Below are 13,530 nucleotides of genomic sequence, written 5' to 3'. Positions count from 1 at the left end.
CTTCACTGACTGTATGTTACAATGAAAGACAGCATTGTACATCACAAGACAGACAACAAGACAGACAACAACAGTAACTAGAAAATTTCCTCTGGGGAAATTTTGAAAGGGCCACGGGGCTACTTTTTATTTTTATTTATTTAGCCTTTATTTAAAGCAGAAGTAAGTGATATATTTGTGTTAATATAAATAGTTCTATCTTCCGACAGCAATCACTTCTATAGAGTGTTTGGTCTGAAACACGGGTCTGTCAGTCACTCTGCTCTGCTCTGAGCCCAGGAGAAAACATTTATCGTATCCTACAGTTTTTATCCAATGAGGAGAGAGAACGGCATGCAGGGCTGTGTGTGCAGCCAAGGAACGCCGTGAATGTGGCGACGTAAGGATGAGGACTGTTATGGTGCGTTCCTCGAAACTCGTATTTTTCCGACCGTGAAGTGGTACCAGTTTGATCTGGTACGAGTTCACGGGTCGGAAGTTACGAGTGGCCGTTATAGTGACTTTCACCGGTAAAACAGGTCGGAAAAACACGAGTGGGTTGCCTGAAACGCTACAAAGTCGTAAGTTGTGACTTGAAGCTGTGATTTACGGTTTCAAAAGCCTGCCTGGAACGCAGCATTAGCGAAAACGACCGGACCACTTACTTCTGCTTTAACCAGGTAAAAAGACCCGTTGAGATCGAGATCTCATTTTCAAGGGTGACCTGGCCAAGAGGGCAGCAGCACACGTCGTCAGCATTATAAAAATACAAAATACATTACAATATTACATTATAATAAATAGGGCCATAGTACAGTAGAGGTTAAAACAAAAGTGCAAGGAGCATCATGGGGGTCATAGTGACAATGATGGTCAGCAAAGGCACCGCTCAATTGATTTTTGTTGTCGGACCTTTAGGAAGGGACGAAAAACATTAAAAGATACAAGTTCAGACAATTTCAGTTCAGCCTGGAGGTTGTTCCATGTTGATGGAGCGGCGTAGCTAAACGCTTTTTTCCCTAATTCAGTCCGCACTCGAGGGATGTTCAAACAATAAATATCACTGGACCTTCAGGCATATCGATTTTCTGTTTGACGGAGGAGTGAACAGAGGTAGGATGGAACCATACCGAGGAGAGGAGAGCCTTATAGATCAGAAGCAACAAGTGAGTTTCTCTCCGGGTGCTCAGAGATGTTTGGCCACCCGGACTTCAAGTAGAGCTGACAGTGATGAGTGAGACGACCACAGCCAGTGAAAAACCTCAATGCACTGTGATATACAGTGTCCAAAGCTGCTAGGCTTTTGGACGAAGCACACATGTACAACACATCTCCATAGTCAACTACCGGTAGGAAAGCTGACGACACAAGCAAGTTACGCACTCGCACTCTACTGCCGGTTTTACCATCTCTTTCAACATGGGAATGATGATGGTGTCACCCACTCTAGCTCTGAACATTGACTCCCATGTTAAATTTGAATTTTGTCAGAAATTTTAATGATTTTAAAACTGCCAAATATCTGAAACTGTTGAAGATATCAATAAGCTGAGAAATAGCTGAATAGTTTAAAGGTTTGTGAACAGTTTAAAAGTTGAATGAAGTCTGTAGCTGAAAGTATGCTGAAGCTATAGAGGCTGAAAGAAGCAGAAGATTTGAAGAGTTTGAAGACTGTTTCAATTCATTTCCTATGGGAGAAAAATTGCAGAAAAAGTTAAATATTTTTTAAAAAGTATAAATAGTTGAAAAGAGAAAAATAATAGCAGGATTGTACGGAGAAAGCTGCACGCAGGGATCAGTGCCCGGTGCGATGGCCCGTGGCCCTAATTATACACACAGCAACAGTAACAACATACACAACACCAGTGACAACGTGTATGTATGACTTTATTCTCGAAGTCTGTGCTGTTGTTTTTTTCTCAATCTGGCCCTATACTAATACTCCATCGTAGAACTCAAATGAAAATAGTGCACTGGCTGTATATTTCCATACTTGCGTAGGAACCTTGAATAGCAGCGTGCAAAGAATCTTGGAATACGGGAGGCCACGAAGGATCGGTGCAGCGCGTCCTCCTGGAACCGCCAGAGGAAGGCTGCATTTGTCTGAGCCTTTGAATTGGGACAGGCCTAGTCGCGACACTGTCACGTAATCGGCCTTCGCTTACATGCTGTCATTCCGACATCCCACCATTTGGACATCCCACCATTCCGACATACCGCTATTCCGACATGTGAACATCCCACCATTCCAACAAGGCTTTCAATATAAGGAAATGTGCGTTACTCAACAGGCTCCTCCCTTCTCTAAGACATGCTGATAGAGGAATACCCACATGGTTGTGTGTAATTACACAGCAGAGAGCAGACAGGGACTAGTCTGCCTGTCTGGCCTCTACCTGCTCTTTTTACTAAACTTAACCAACTCCTTTCATAATTGCCTAAACCCAACCAGACTATAATCTTTTGGGGAAACAAATACGCTATTAAAGGAATTGTCGGAAAGGCAGGATGTTTAAAAAAAGAAAAAATACCGTCATTCCAACCTTAGGAGGCAAAAATTGTTGGAATGACGGGACGTTTGATAGAATATTAAGTGTTGCCATTTAGACAATTAGAGGCCAATGTCGGACTGGTGGGATGTCGGAATGCCGGTTGCCCCCCTCGGCCTCCAAATTCTGCTTCCAAAGGCTGCAGTCGCTGAATTGGGACACAGCTTATGTGTGTGTGTGTGTGTGTGTGTGTGTGTGTGTACCTCGGTCCTGTAGACGAGCTGCATCGTAGCATCATCGTTCAGTCTGTAGATCTCTAGGAACGGATCAGACTTACTGAAGAAGTCCTGAACACACACACAGATTGGTGTTAAACTTTAAAAGCCATTTGTTGTACTTCTTTGTCTGTTATGACATCACAGCCAGACAGCAGCCAATCAGAGAGGAGGATGTTACCTTGTCGTCCAGTTTCCTGGCGCTGAACGAGAGCTCGATGTAGTCGTCGTTACCGGTCAGCTCCTCTGCTGAGATCTGGACACACACACAGGTTAGGTGTTGACACTCGGTTCATTATGACGTCACAATAGATTTTAAGAAATAAAAAGATTAAAGCTGATTATTCAAGTGCAGCAGCTTCCTGCTCAGAAACCCTTTCAAAATAAAAGCTGAGTCCTGTCAGAGCGAGGGGCGAGCGAGGCCGACTGGGCTGGGGGCGGAGGAGAGAGAGCAGCTCACCGTGACGATGGCCTTCCCCACGGTGCCGCCAGGTCTGAGCAGAGCTTTGGACAGCTTCCTCTGGGAGATGATCTACACACACACACACACACACACACACACACACACACACACACACACACACACACAGACACAGACACACACACACACACACACACTGAACCATTAGAACCAACTTGACCATTGGAACCAACTGAACCATTAAGCGGCGCGAATACAATCGCGTCAGACGCTTCATTCGCGCCGCTTGGTCATTTTGGATCATTCGTGTCCATCGCGTCATTCGCGCTAGACGCTCCGCCCGTTCATTTGAAAACCGGTGATCTCAACCTGCTCTCTTTCCACGTCAATCATGGCTGATATCACCACCGTTGCTGCACTGTACTACCGCTGTACAAGTCTCAGAAACACCGGAAAACCACCTGCTGTCGTGTCTGGGTTCACTGTGTGTGTGTGTGTGTGTGTGTGTTTTTTTTGTCCACTCTGTGTAGAAGACGGCAGCGGTGCCACACACAGCTCATAGACAATCAGCTTCTCCTTCATGTTGTTCTGAGTGTAAACAACCGTACAGAGAAGTGACGTTGTCGGCTTGAACTGGTCGCTGATTGGATGTCACGGTGCGATGCCGCCTGAAAAGTTCAATATTTTCAACTTTATTCGCGCCGCTCCAGACGCTTCATTCGCGCCGCCTCCGCCTGCATCGCGTGTCATCGCGCCATTTACATTGATTTTCGATGTAGAGTTGCTGCTCCATTCGCGTCTATCGCGTTTGGTGTGAACGCCCCATTAGAACGATTGGAACCAACTGAACCATTAGAACCAACAAAACTATTAGAATCAACTGAACCAACTTGACCATTGGAACCAATGCAACCATTGGAACTGTTAGAACCATTGGAACCATTAGAACCAACTGAACCATTAGAAGCAACTGAACCATTGGAACCAACAAAACCATTGGAACCGTTAGAACCAATGGAACTAACTGAACCATTGGAACCAACAAAACCATTGGAACCATTGGAACCAACAAAACCATTGGAACCATTAGAACCAATGGAACTAACTGAAACCATTGGAACCAACAAAACCATTAGAAGCAACTGAACCATTAAAATCAACGGAACCATTGGAACCAACAAAACCATTGGGACCATTGGAACCAACGGCACCATTAAAATCAACGGAACCATTGGAACTAACTGAACCATTTGAACCAACAAATCCACTGGGACCATTAGAACCAATGGAACCATTAGAACCAACTGGAACCAAGAGATTGAACAGAACCCAGTGTTAAACTGACTGACTGCTCATTAATCTGACTGATGTTCATTTTTAGACACTGACAGCATATGAAACATAACAATATAAACAAACACAGACCTACATAAACAAAAACATAAACACAAATACAAACAAACACAAATATAAATATATATTATATAAACATAAACAAATAAACACAAACATAAACAGACATTAACATAAATACAAACAGAAACACACAGATCTATGTGTCATTGTTGAACCGTTTCTTTCTCTATCAGCTTCTCTGTTTAAAATGTTACTTGTGTTCTTTTGTTTCATATGAACAATATTTGTCACACAGAGACATTAAACCAGTGTGTGTGTGTGTGTGTGTGTGTGTGTGTGTGTGTGTGTGTGTGTTTGTTTGTTTGGAGGGGGTGGGGGGGCAGGACCGTCTGTTTGTTGGTTTAATTAAAACACTGATCCCACAGCTCGTTAAACTCTCACAGTTCGTCCTTGTTCCACTTCACTTCCTCTTCATGTGGAGTTTAGAGACGATATTTTTACTTTCTCACTCATATTTATTTATTATTCACTAATTTTATTTATTTAACTGTGGGAGAATGAAACAAACATCAGCAGGTTCTAGATCCTGAGGAGGAGACAAGACTTTAACAAGCTCTTAGAGAGACAGAAGGAGGAGAAAGAGAAGAGCCTCACACTCAGTCTATCGTCTGGTTTAAACATAGAAGCTCAAAACAAAAGGAGACGTTTCACTTTCAGCTCAGGTTTGTCTGATGATTGACAGCTCCTTGATATTTACCTGACATTTAAACACACACACAGACACACACACACAGACCTGTCCCGTCTGTCTCACCTGTCCCAGCGTACACTCCACGGAGCCCAGGAAGTCGGCGTCCTTCAGCCCGTTGTAGCTGCTGTTGATGTCGAACAGCTCGAAGCGAAGACGCTGCACCTCTTCAAAATAAAAGTCCAGAGTGAAAACCTTGGAGTAGGTGGGATTCACACAGCTACGGATCACCTCGGTCCGGTCCACCTGCACGGGACAGCAAGGGGGACAGGAGATATAAGAGACATGAGGAGATAAAAGGGGACAAGAGGAGACAAAGTGAGACATCATAGACATGAGGATAACCCGTTATCCCGATTTTGAGAAACACGATTTTGATGCTTGGAGAACTCAGAAAGAAACCAGGATACTGGAGCATGTAAACACCGTACCCCGATATCTGAAAGCCACTCAGCCAACTGACGTAATCGTTACCATAGATATGTAACAAAATGGCGACGTCAACAAGAGCACATTTCTGGAGCGACAAGGAGACTATTAAGTTTTAATATTTTTTTCATGCAAAAAAGTAACTGTTTAGATCCCCAGTGTGCGGTCGGTTTATCCAAATTACGGCTGTTTGCTACGACGAAGCTCCACCTGTGGAGCAGCTACCGTGACATCACAGCGGCAGCAGCCGGTCTGCAGAGCTGCTCGGCCGGCCAACCTCCATCGTCATCCCGGAGAAAACGATTGCTAATTAACTTACCCGCAGGTTTTTAGAGGTTTACCACCGGCTGGTTGAATTCTGTTCAGGAGATAAATGTTGGGGCTCTGGATGTACAGAAACCACCACATTTACATCAATAAATGAATGTTTTACAATGAACCCATCAGTCTGCATTGCATTTTATTTTATTTTATTAAGTTCTATAACATGGCAGCATTTCTAATTTGTAAATTTTGTTGCTCTTCCTATTATGAAACACGCATGCGCACAGGTTGTGGAACACTCTACCCTTTTCATTACGCTCTTTGGATTCTGTTGATACTTTTAAAAAGAACTTAAAGACTCACCTATTTAAACAGGCATTTGGTTAACCTGTGGGTCTTTGTATCTATGCTTTTCTTGTATGTCTTTTGTCTTGTTTTGTTTTGCTCTGCTTTGTTGCTACTGTTTTGACACTGTGAAGCACTTTGTGGTTTCTACCTGTGAAAGGTGCTATACAAATAAAGTTTATTATTATTATTACATAAGATGCAGTAATCAGAAACCGGGTTTCTCTGAAGTTCATGTAAACACCATATCCCGAATTTGATCAAAACCGGGATACTGAAGTGCATGTAAACGCAGTCAGTGAGTGATGTGAGGCTGAGGGTGTGTTGATGTCAGAACCTCATGTCCTCCTCTTCAGTCTGGTTCTGGTCCTGGTGCAGCAGCAGATGGAGCTCAGCCTGCAGCTCCTCTTAATTGGCTCGTTAGAGTTCGTCTGGATCGACTGTAAAGGAACCGACGTGGAGCCAGAACCAGAACCAGAACCCTGTGGATCCTGGACCACCTCCATCTTCTTATTCATCATCTCCTTCATCATCTTCCTCTTCTTCTTCCTGCTGCGTCGTCTCTTCAAAGATCCTCTATTTACCAAGATACCCCATGAGAGGCTCCAATGATAGAAATGTTATACACTTCCTGTGTCTCTAAATGGGCGTGGCCAACCGTCAGTTTCACTTCCTGTCTCTCTAAGTGGGCGTGGCCAACCGTCAGTTTCACTTCCTGTCTCTCTAAGTGGGCGTGGCCAACCGTCAGTTTCACTTCCTGTCTCTCTAAATGGGCGTGGCCAACCGTCAGTTTCACTTCCTGTCTCTCTAAATGGGCGTGGCCAACCGTCACCACCTCGTCTGTGAACGTGTGTGTGGATTTATACAATTTGTAGGTAGATGAAAGTGAGATATTTATATTTTCTTATGATAACATTAAATATTTACACTACTAACAGTCATAATTAGCATGATGAAAATAATTTAAATCATTTTCACGGGAGTTCGCGGCCGTTTGTTTGACGTTGCCTAGGAGATCGGTGTGTCGTAGGACAGAGACAGGTCTGGAACAAAGTGGATTTTCTCCTGATGTGTCCGTCTGAAAGTTTCCATTTTGGTGTCAAACTGTTCAGAAGAGATGTGGCTTGTGAAAAATGAGTCCAAATTTTACTTCAGTGAGTATGGGGAGAAAGGACAGACCATAATCTGTGTTCATGTTAAATTGTCCCATTGGAGTCAATACACTCCAGGCTGCCTCTGGTCTCTCTAAAGGGGCGTGGCCGAGCAGAAGCCTAGTGACATCATACAGGAAGCTGACTCCTCATGGAAGCTCTTGGTTTATAAACCGTCTTTGGTCTCTTCTCAGTTTCTTCACTTATAAACTTTCCTTCTCTCCTTTCTTCCTGCTCCTCGTATCCCTCCGCCACACACAAACTAGTCCCCGTCACTTTGATTTGTTTCTCTGGATTCATGTTTCACATTCTTTCTCTTTGTTTTATTGTGAATTAGTTTAATTTAAAATGATAAAAATTCATATAAAACTAATGAAAATGTGAATGAGGGGAGAAAAAAAACAAACTTCATTTGCATCCAGTGTCTAAAAATACTCAGAGAAGATGAAGAAGTGGGTCAACAGAAACCAGGTCTGACCCACACACACACACACACACACACACACACACACACACACACTAAACAACACCAGCTGACACAAACTGAAGCTGATAAATGAGCTGAACTGAAAGTGTCTGTAACGTGATGACCTGATGCATGCTGGGAGTTCTGACTGACTGACTGACTTCCTGTCGCTGTCGCCATGACTACAGACACAGGATGATGCTGTCGTCGTGGTGATGATACAGTGTGTGTGTGTGTGTGTTGTAGGTAAATTAACCACCAGGTGAGATGAGAAACTAATAAACACTAAGTGGAGGAGGAGGAGGAGGAGAAGAAAGAGCAGGAGGAGGAAGAAGGAGGAGGAGAAGGAATAGGGTGAGGAAGGAGGAAGATGAGGAGGAGGGAGGAGGAGGAGGAGGGAGGAGGACAGAGGAGGAAGAAGGAGGAGGAGGAAGAGGGAGAGGAGGAGGAGGAGGGAGCAGAGAAAGAGGAGGAGGAGAAAGAAGAAGGAGGAGGACAGAGGAAGAGGAAGAGGGAGGAGGAAGAGCAAAGAGGAGGAGGAGGAGGAGGAGGAGAGAGGAGGAGGAAGAAAGAGGAGGAGGAGGAGGAGGAGGAGAAAGAAGAAGGAGGAGGAAGAGAAGGAGGAGGAGAAGGAGGACGAGGGAGGAGGATGAGGGGAGAAGGAAGATGAGGAGGACAAAGAAGGAGGAGGAGGAAGAGGATGGAGGAGGAGGAGGGAGGAAGAGGAGGAGGAGGAAGGAGGAAGAAGGAGTTGGATGATGATGACGAGGAGGAGGAAGAAGAAGGAGGAGGAGGAAGAGGGAGGAGGAGAAGGAGAAGGAGAAATGAGGAGGAGGAAGATGAGGAGGAGGAGGAGAAGGAGGAGGAGGAGGGGGAGGATGGAGGGAGGAGGAGGAGGAGAAATGAGGAGGAGGAAGATGAGGAGGAGGAGGAGGAGAAATGAGGAGGAGGAGGAAGAAGGAGGAGGAGGAGAAGAGGAGGATGAAAAAGGAGGAGGAAGATGGAGGAAGAGGAGGAGAAGGAGGAGGAAGAAGGAAGAGGAGGAGGATGGAGAGGAGGAGGAGGAGGTGGATGAGAGGAGGAGGAGGAGGAGGGGAAAGGAAGAGGAGGAGAAGAAGGAAGAGGAGGAGGAGGTGGAGGAGGAGGAAGGAGGAGGAGAAGGAATAGGGTGAGGAAGGAGGAAGATGAGGAGGAGGGAGGAGGAGGAAGGAAGAGGAGAAGAAAGAGGAGGAGGAAGGAGGTACGTAGAAGGAGGGGGATGCAGGAGGAAGGAGGAGGAAGAACAAGGAGGAGAAGGAAGAAGAAGAAGGAGGAGAAGGAGGAGGATGAGAAGAAGGATGATGAGGGAGGAGGAGGGAGGAGGAGGAGGAAGAGGAGGAGGAGAAGGAAGAGGGGGAGGAGGAAGGAGGAGGAGGAGGAAGGTGGAAGAGGAGGAGGATGAAGGAGGAGGAAGAAAGATGAGGAGGAGGAGAAGGAGGAGGAGGAAGATGAGGAGGAGGAAGAAGAAAGAGGAGGAGGAAGATGGAGGAGGAAGAAGGAGGAGGAGGAGGAGGAGGAGGATGGAGAGGAGGAGAAGGAGGGAGGAGGAGGACAGAGGAGGAGGATGGAGGAGAATGGAGAAGGAAGGAGGAGGAGGAGAAGGAGGAGGAGGAGGATGGAGAGGAGGAGGAGGAGGAAGAGGAGGAGGGAGGAGGAGAATGGAGAAGGAAGGAGGAGGAGGAAAGAGGAGGAAGAGGAGGAAGATGAGGAGGAGGAGGGAGGAGGACAGAGGAGGAAGAAGGAGGAGGAGGAAGAGGGAGAGGAGGAGGAGGAGGGAGCAGAGAAAGAGGAGGAGGAGAAAGAAGAAGGAGGAGGAAGAAGGAGGAGGACAGAGGAAGAGGAAGAGGGAGGAGGAAGAGCAAAGAGGAGGAGGAGGAATGAGGAGGAGGAGGAGAGAGGAGGAGGAAGAAAGAGGAGGAGGAGGAGGAGGAGGAGGAGGAGAAAGAAGAAGGAGGAGGAAGAGAAGGAGGAGGAGAAGGAGGACGATGGAGGAGGATGAGGGGAGAAGGAAGATGAGGAGGACAAAGAAGGAGGAGGAGGAAGAGGATGGAGGAGGAGGAGGGAGGAAGAGGAGGAGGAGGAAGGAGGAAGAAGGAGTTGGATGATGATGACGAGGAGGAGGAAGAAGAAGGAGGAGGAGGAAGAGGGAGGAGGAGAAGGAGAAGGAGAAATGAGGAGGAGGAAGATGAGGAGGAGGAGGAAGAAGGAGGAGGAGGAGGGGGAGGATGGAGGGAGGAGGAGGAGGAGAAATGAGGAGGAGGAAGATGAGGAGGAGGAGGAGGAGAAATGAGGAGGAGGAGGAAGAAGGAGGAGGAGGAAGACAGAGGAGGAGGAAAGAGGAGGAGGAAGATGGAGGAAGAGGAGGAGAAGGAGGAGGAAGAAGGAAGAGGAGGAGGAAGAAGAAAGAGGAGGAGGTGGATGAGAGGAGGAGGAGGAGGAGGGGAAAGGAAGAGGAGGAGAAGAAGGAAGAGGAGGAGGAGGTGGAGGAGGAGGAAGGAGGAGGAGAAGGAATAGGGTGAGGAAGGAGGAAGATGAGGAGGAGGGAGGAGGAGGAAGGAAGAGGAGAAGAAAGAGGAGGAGGAAGGAGGTACGTAGAAGGAGGGGGATGCAGGAGGAAGGAGGAGGAAGAACAAGGAGGAGAAGGAAGAAGAAGAAGGAGGAGAAGGAGGAGGATGAGAAGAAGGATGATGAGGGAGGAGGAGGGAGGAGGAGGAGGAATGAGGAGGAAGAAGGAGGAGGAGAAGAAGGAAGAGGAGGAGGAAGGAACAGGAGGAAGAAAGATGAGGAGGAGGAGAAGGAAGAGGGGGAGGAGGAAGGAGGAGGAGGAAGGTGGAAGAGGAGGAGGATGACGGAGGAGGAAGAAAGATGAGGAGGAGGAGAAGGAGGAGGAGGAAGATGAGGAGGAGGAAGAAGAAAGAGGAGGAGGAAGATGGAGGAGGAAGAAGGAGGAGGAGGAGGAAGAGGAGGAGGAGGGAGGAGGAGGAAGGAAGAGGAGGAGGAAGAAAGATGAGGAGGAGAAGAAGGAAGAGGAGGAGGAAGATGAGGAGGAGGAGGAAGAAAGAGGAGGAGGAAGATGGAGGAGGAGGACAGAGGACCCACAGGGACAGGAAGTGTCTCTCGTGGTGCCTTCAGGAACTCTTCCAGTGTGGGACAGAGCAGCTTCTCTGTTCAACTGTTAAAGCAAGAACCCAGGTTGCTGCAGCTACATCGTTCATCAGAGTAACTGGAGTAACTAAAGTAACTGTAACTGTAACTGAGTAATGCCTGCAGCTATAACATTACCTATCATTACCTCCCGCTAATCACTGTGGGATTCACCAGAGACTGAACATCTGTAACATCCATGAAACATCTGTTGACACCTGTTGAACACCTGCTCAGTCTGCTAACACACACACACACACACACACACACACACACAGCTGACATCAGCAGCAGAGACGTTCATGTGAAATTAAGCATCAAACAACCGACAGAGAGAATAAACGATCAGAGTGTCAGACGTCGGATTCTCTGACGCTGAACTTAAAGCAGAAGTAAGCGATCCGGTGGTTTTGGCTAATGCTGCGTTCCAGGCAGGCTTTTGAAATCGTAAATTACAGCTTCAAGTCACAACTTACGACTTTGTAGCGTTCCAGGCAACCCACTCGTGTTTCTCCGACCTGTTTTACCTGTGAAAGTCACTATAACGGCCACTCGTAACTTCTGACCGTGAAGTGGTACCAGTTCGATCTGGTACGAGTTCACGGGTCGGAAGTTACGAGTTGCCTTGAACGCACCATAACAGTCCTCGTCCCTACGTCACCACATTCAGGCGCGTCCCTTGGCTGCACACACAGAGAGGACTGCCCCTTTATGCCGTTCTCTCTCCTCATTGGATAAAGGTTGTAGGATACGATAAATGTTTTCTCCTGGGCTCAGAGCAGAGCAGAGTGACTGACAGACCCGTGTTTCAGACCAAACACTCTATAGAAGTGATTGCTGTCGGAAGATACAACTATTTAAGACTTAGATTAACACAAATATATCGCTTACTTCTGCTTTAAAGGCCCAGTACGGAGCTTTTAACTGGACACGGTTTCTGCTGATGTGTCTCTGTTACCTACAACAGCAGATGAGCCCGTCAGTGTGAAGATACGCTGTTTCTAAGTCGTCTAATTCTAGACCTCTGGAAGGCATGGTCGGGTCGGACCACTGACCAAACCAGACCAATAGATACATTACGCTGCTAGAAAAAAAGAAAAAAAAAGCAAGTCCCGTCTTCTTTCCGACATTTCCAAAACAAATCTACACAAACGTCTTCATGACAGTGGGAAATGCAGTCTTCATTCTGCCGCTTTCGTCCACAGGGGGCGCCAAAATCTACACTACAGGAAAAGTCTGTACAGGGGCTTTAAAGAGCAAATTAAAGGTTACACTTTCTTTCTTTCTTTCTTTTTTTACAAAATACATAAGTAGTACTGTGTAGAAATGACCTTTTAAAAAGTTGAGTGAGCATTTAAAATGTTTTTTTTTTTTTTTTTAACTCAGCAAAAAATTTACCAAAAAAGTGAGAGTTTTGAGCTAATTACGTCAGCACCTAAAAGGGACATTTCAACATTTTGGCTAAATTTCCTCTCACCATAATCCCTATAGTCATAGCAGTAGGTTCATCACCTTTAATCATCGGTGCATGTTGTTTTGGGATCGGCGGAGCAGAGCCGTGAGCTGCTCAGAGCTACGCTACGGAGGCTCATTATGGGATTTCTTGGTTTTTTCCCTCATCAAACTCATCATCAAACACACAATCCAACAGCTCCACAACGCTCTGGTGGACAAGTTGTGAGCTGCACATTCACCACGCTATGAGATAATAACACAACGTTACCACACAGACAGAGTCCGGTTGCCGTGGCGACCTACCTCCATCCACTGGCCGTGCGACATCATGTTGAGGACGAGGCAGGGGTCGGGTTTGGACAGCGCGTCGCGGTCGGAGATCCCCTTACAGGTGAGACGCAGCTCCACCTTGGTGAGACACGGGCTGGAGAACAGACCCAGAGACGAGGCGGCCGACTGGTAGAGGTGACATGGGTGGAGGGAGGGGGGGCAACTGGGGGGGGGGGGAGGTGGGGTGGTGTGTGTCCATGACCACACTGTTATGGTAAGGATGGTAGACGAGGGTTCGGATGTGTGAGCGGTTATGGTACAGTGTCTTTGTAATTCCTGGCATGTCCGGGGGTGGGTTACGATGTCTGTGGAGGCACAGTGGGCTGGGAAGTCTTGTTAGGTGCTAGTCTGAAGCGAAAGAAGGATAGCATGAGAGAAGAAGACATGATGAGAGGAGAAGAGGGAGAGCATGCGGCGAAGAAGACTGGAAGAGACGCAGAAGGATAGCACTGCAGAGAAGAGAGCTGATAGAATGAAGAGAAGAAGCATGAAGAGACGCAGAAGGATAGGATGAAGAGACGAAGATGATAGAATGAAGGAAGAGAATGCAGAGAAGAAGAATGGATAGAATGAAGAGAAGAAGAAGACTGATCAGCTGCCGCGACGAGAAGAACTGGTAGAATGAGGAGAAGAGGAATG

The 13,530-nt window shown here is 46.9% G+C and overlaps 1 protein-coding gene across 1 annotated transcript in view; it reads right to left on the bottom strand.

Annotated features, from left to right (window-relative positions):
* Nucleotides 1–13,174, bottom strand: part of LOC146959761 (copine-4-like) — a gene marked incomplete at its 3' end in the record, with an annotated part of 49,019 nt that extends 35,845 nt beyond the window's left edge. The window contains exons 1-6 of the mRNA XM_085772937.1: nt 13,152–13,174; nt 12,865–13,054; nt 5,335–5,514; nt 3,204–3,275; nt 2,925–2,999; nt 2,732–2,815 (exon numbers count right to left, since the gene is read on the bottom strand). Of these exons, the coding sequence (XP_085629063.1) occupies nt 2,732–2,815; nt 2,925–2,999; nt 3,204–3,275; nt 5,335–5,514; nt 12,865–13,054; nt 13,152–13,174 (624 nt within the window). The remainder of the gene's footprint in view (nt 1–2,731; nt 2,816–2,924; nt 3,000–3,203; nt 3,276–5,334; nt 5,515–12,864; nt 13,055–13,151) is intronic.
* Between the last annotated feature and the right edge of the window lie 356 nt (nt 13,175–13,530).

The sequence above is a fragment of the Trachurus japonicus genome, unplaced genomic scaffold, assembly GCF_045865225.1.
Source record: "Trachurus japonicus isolate A0001 unplaced genomic scaffold, Traja_1.0 AP031100.1".
NCBI classification, from domain to species: domain Eukaryota; kingdom Metazoa; phylum Chordata; class Actinopteri; order Carangiformes; family Carangidae; genus Trachurus; species Trachurus japonicus.
This window is presented reverse-complemented; position numbering and strand designations above follow the sequence as displayed.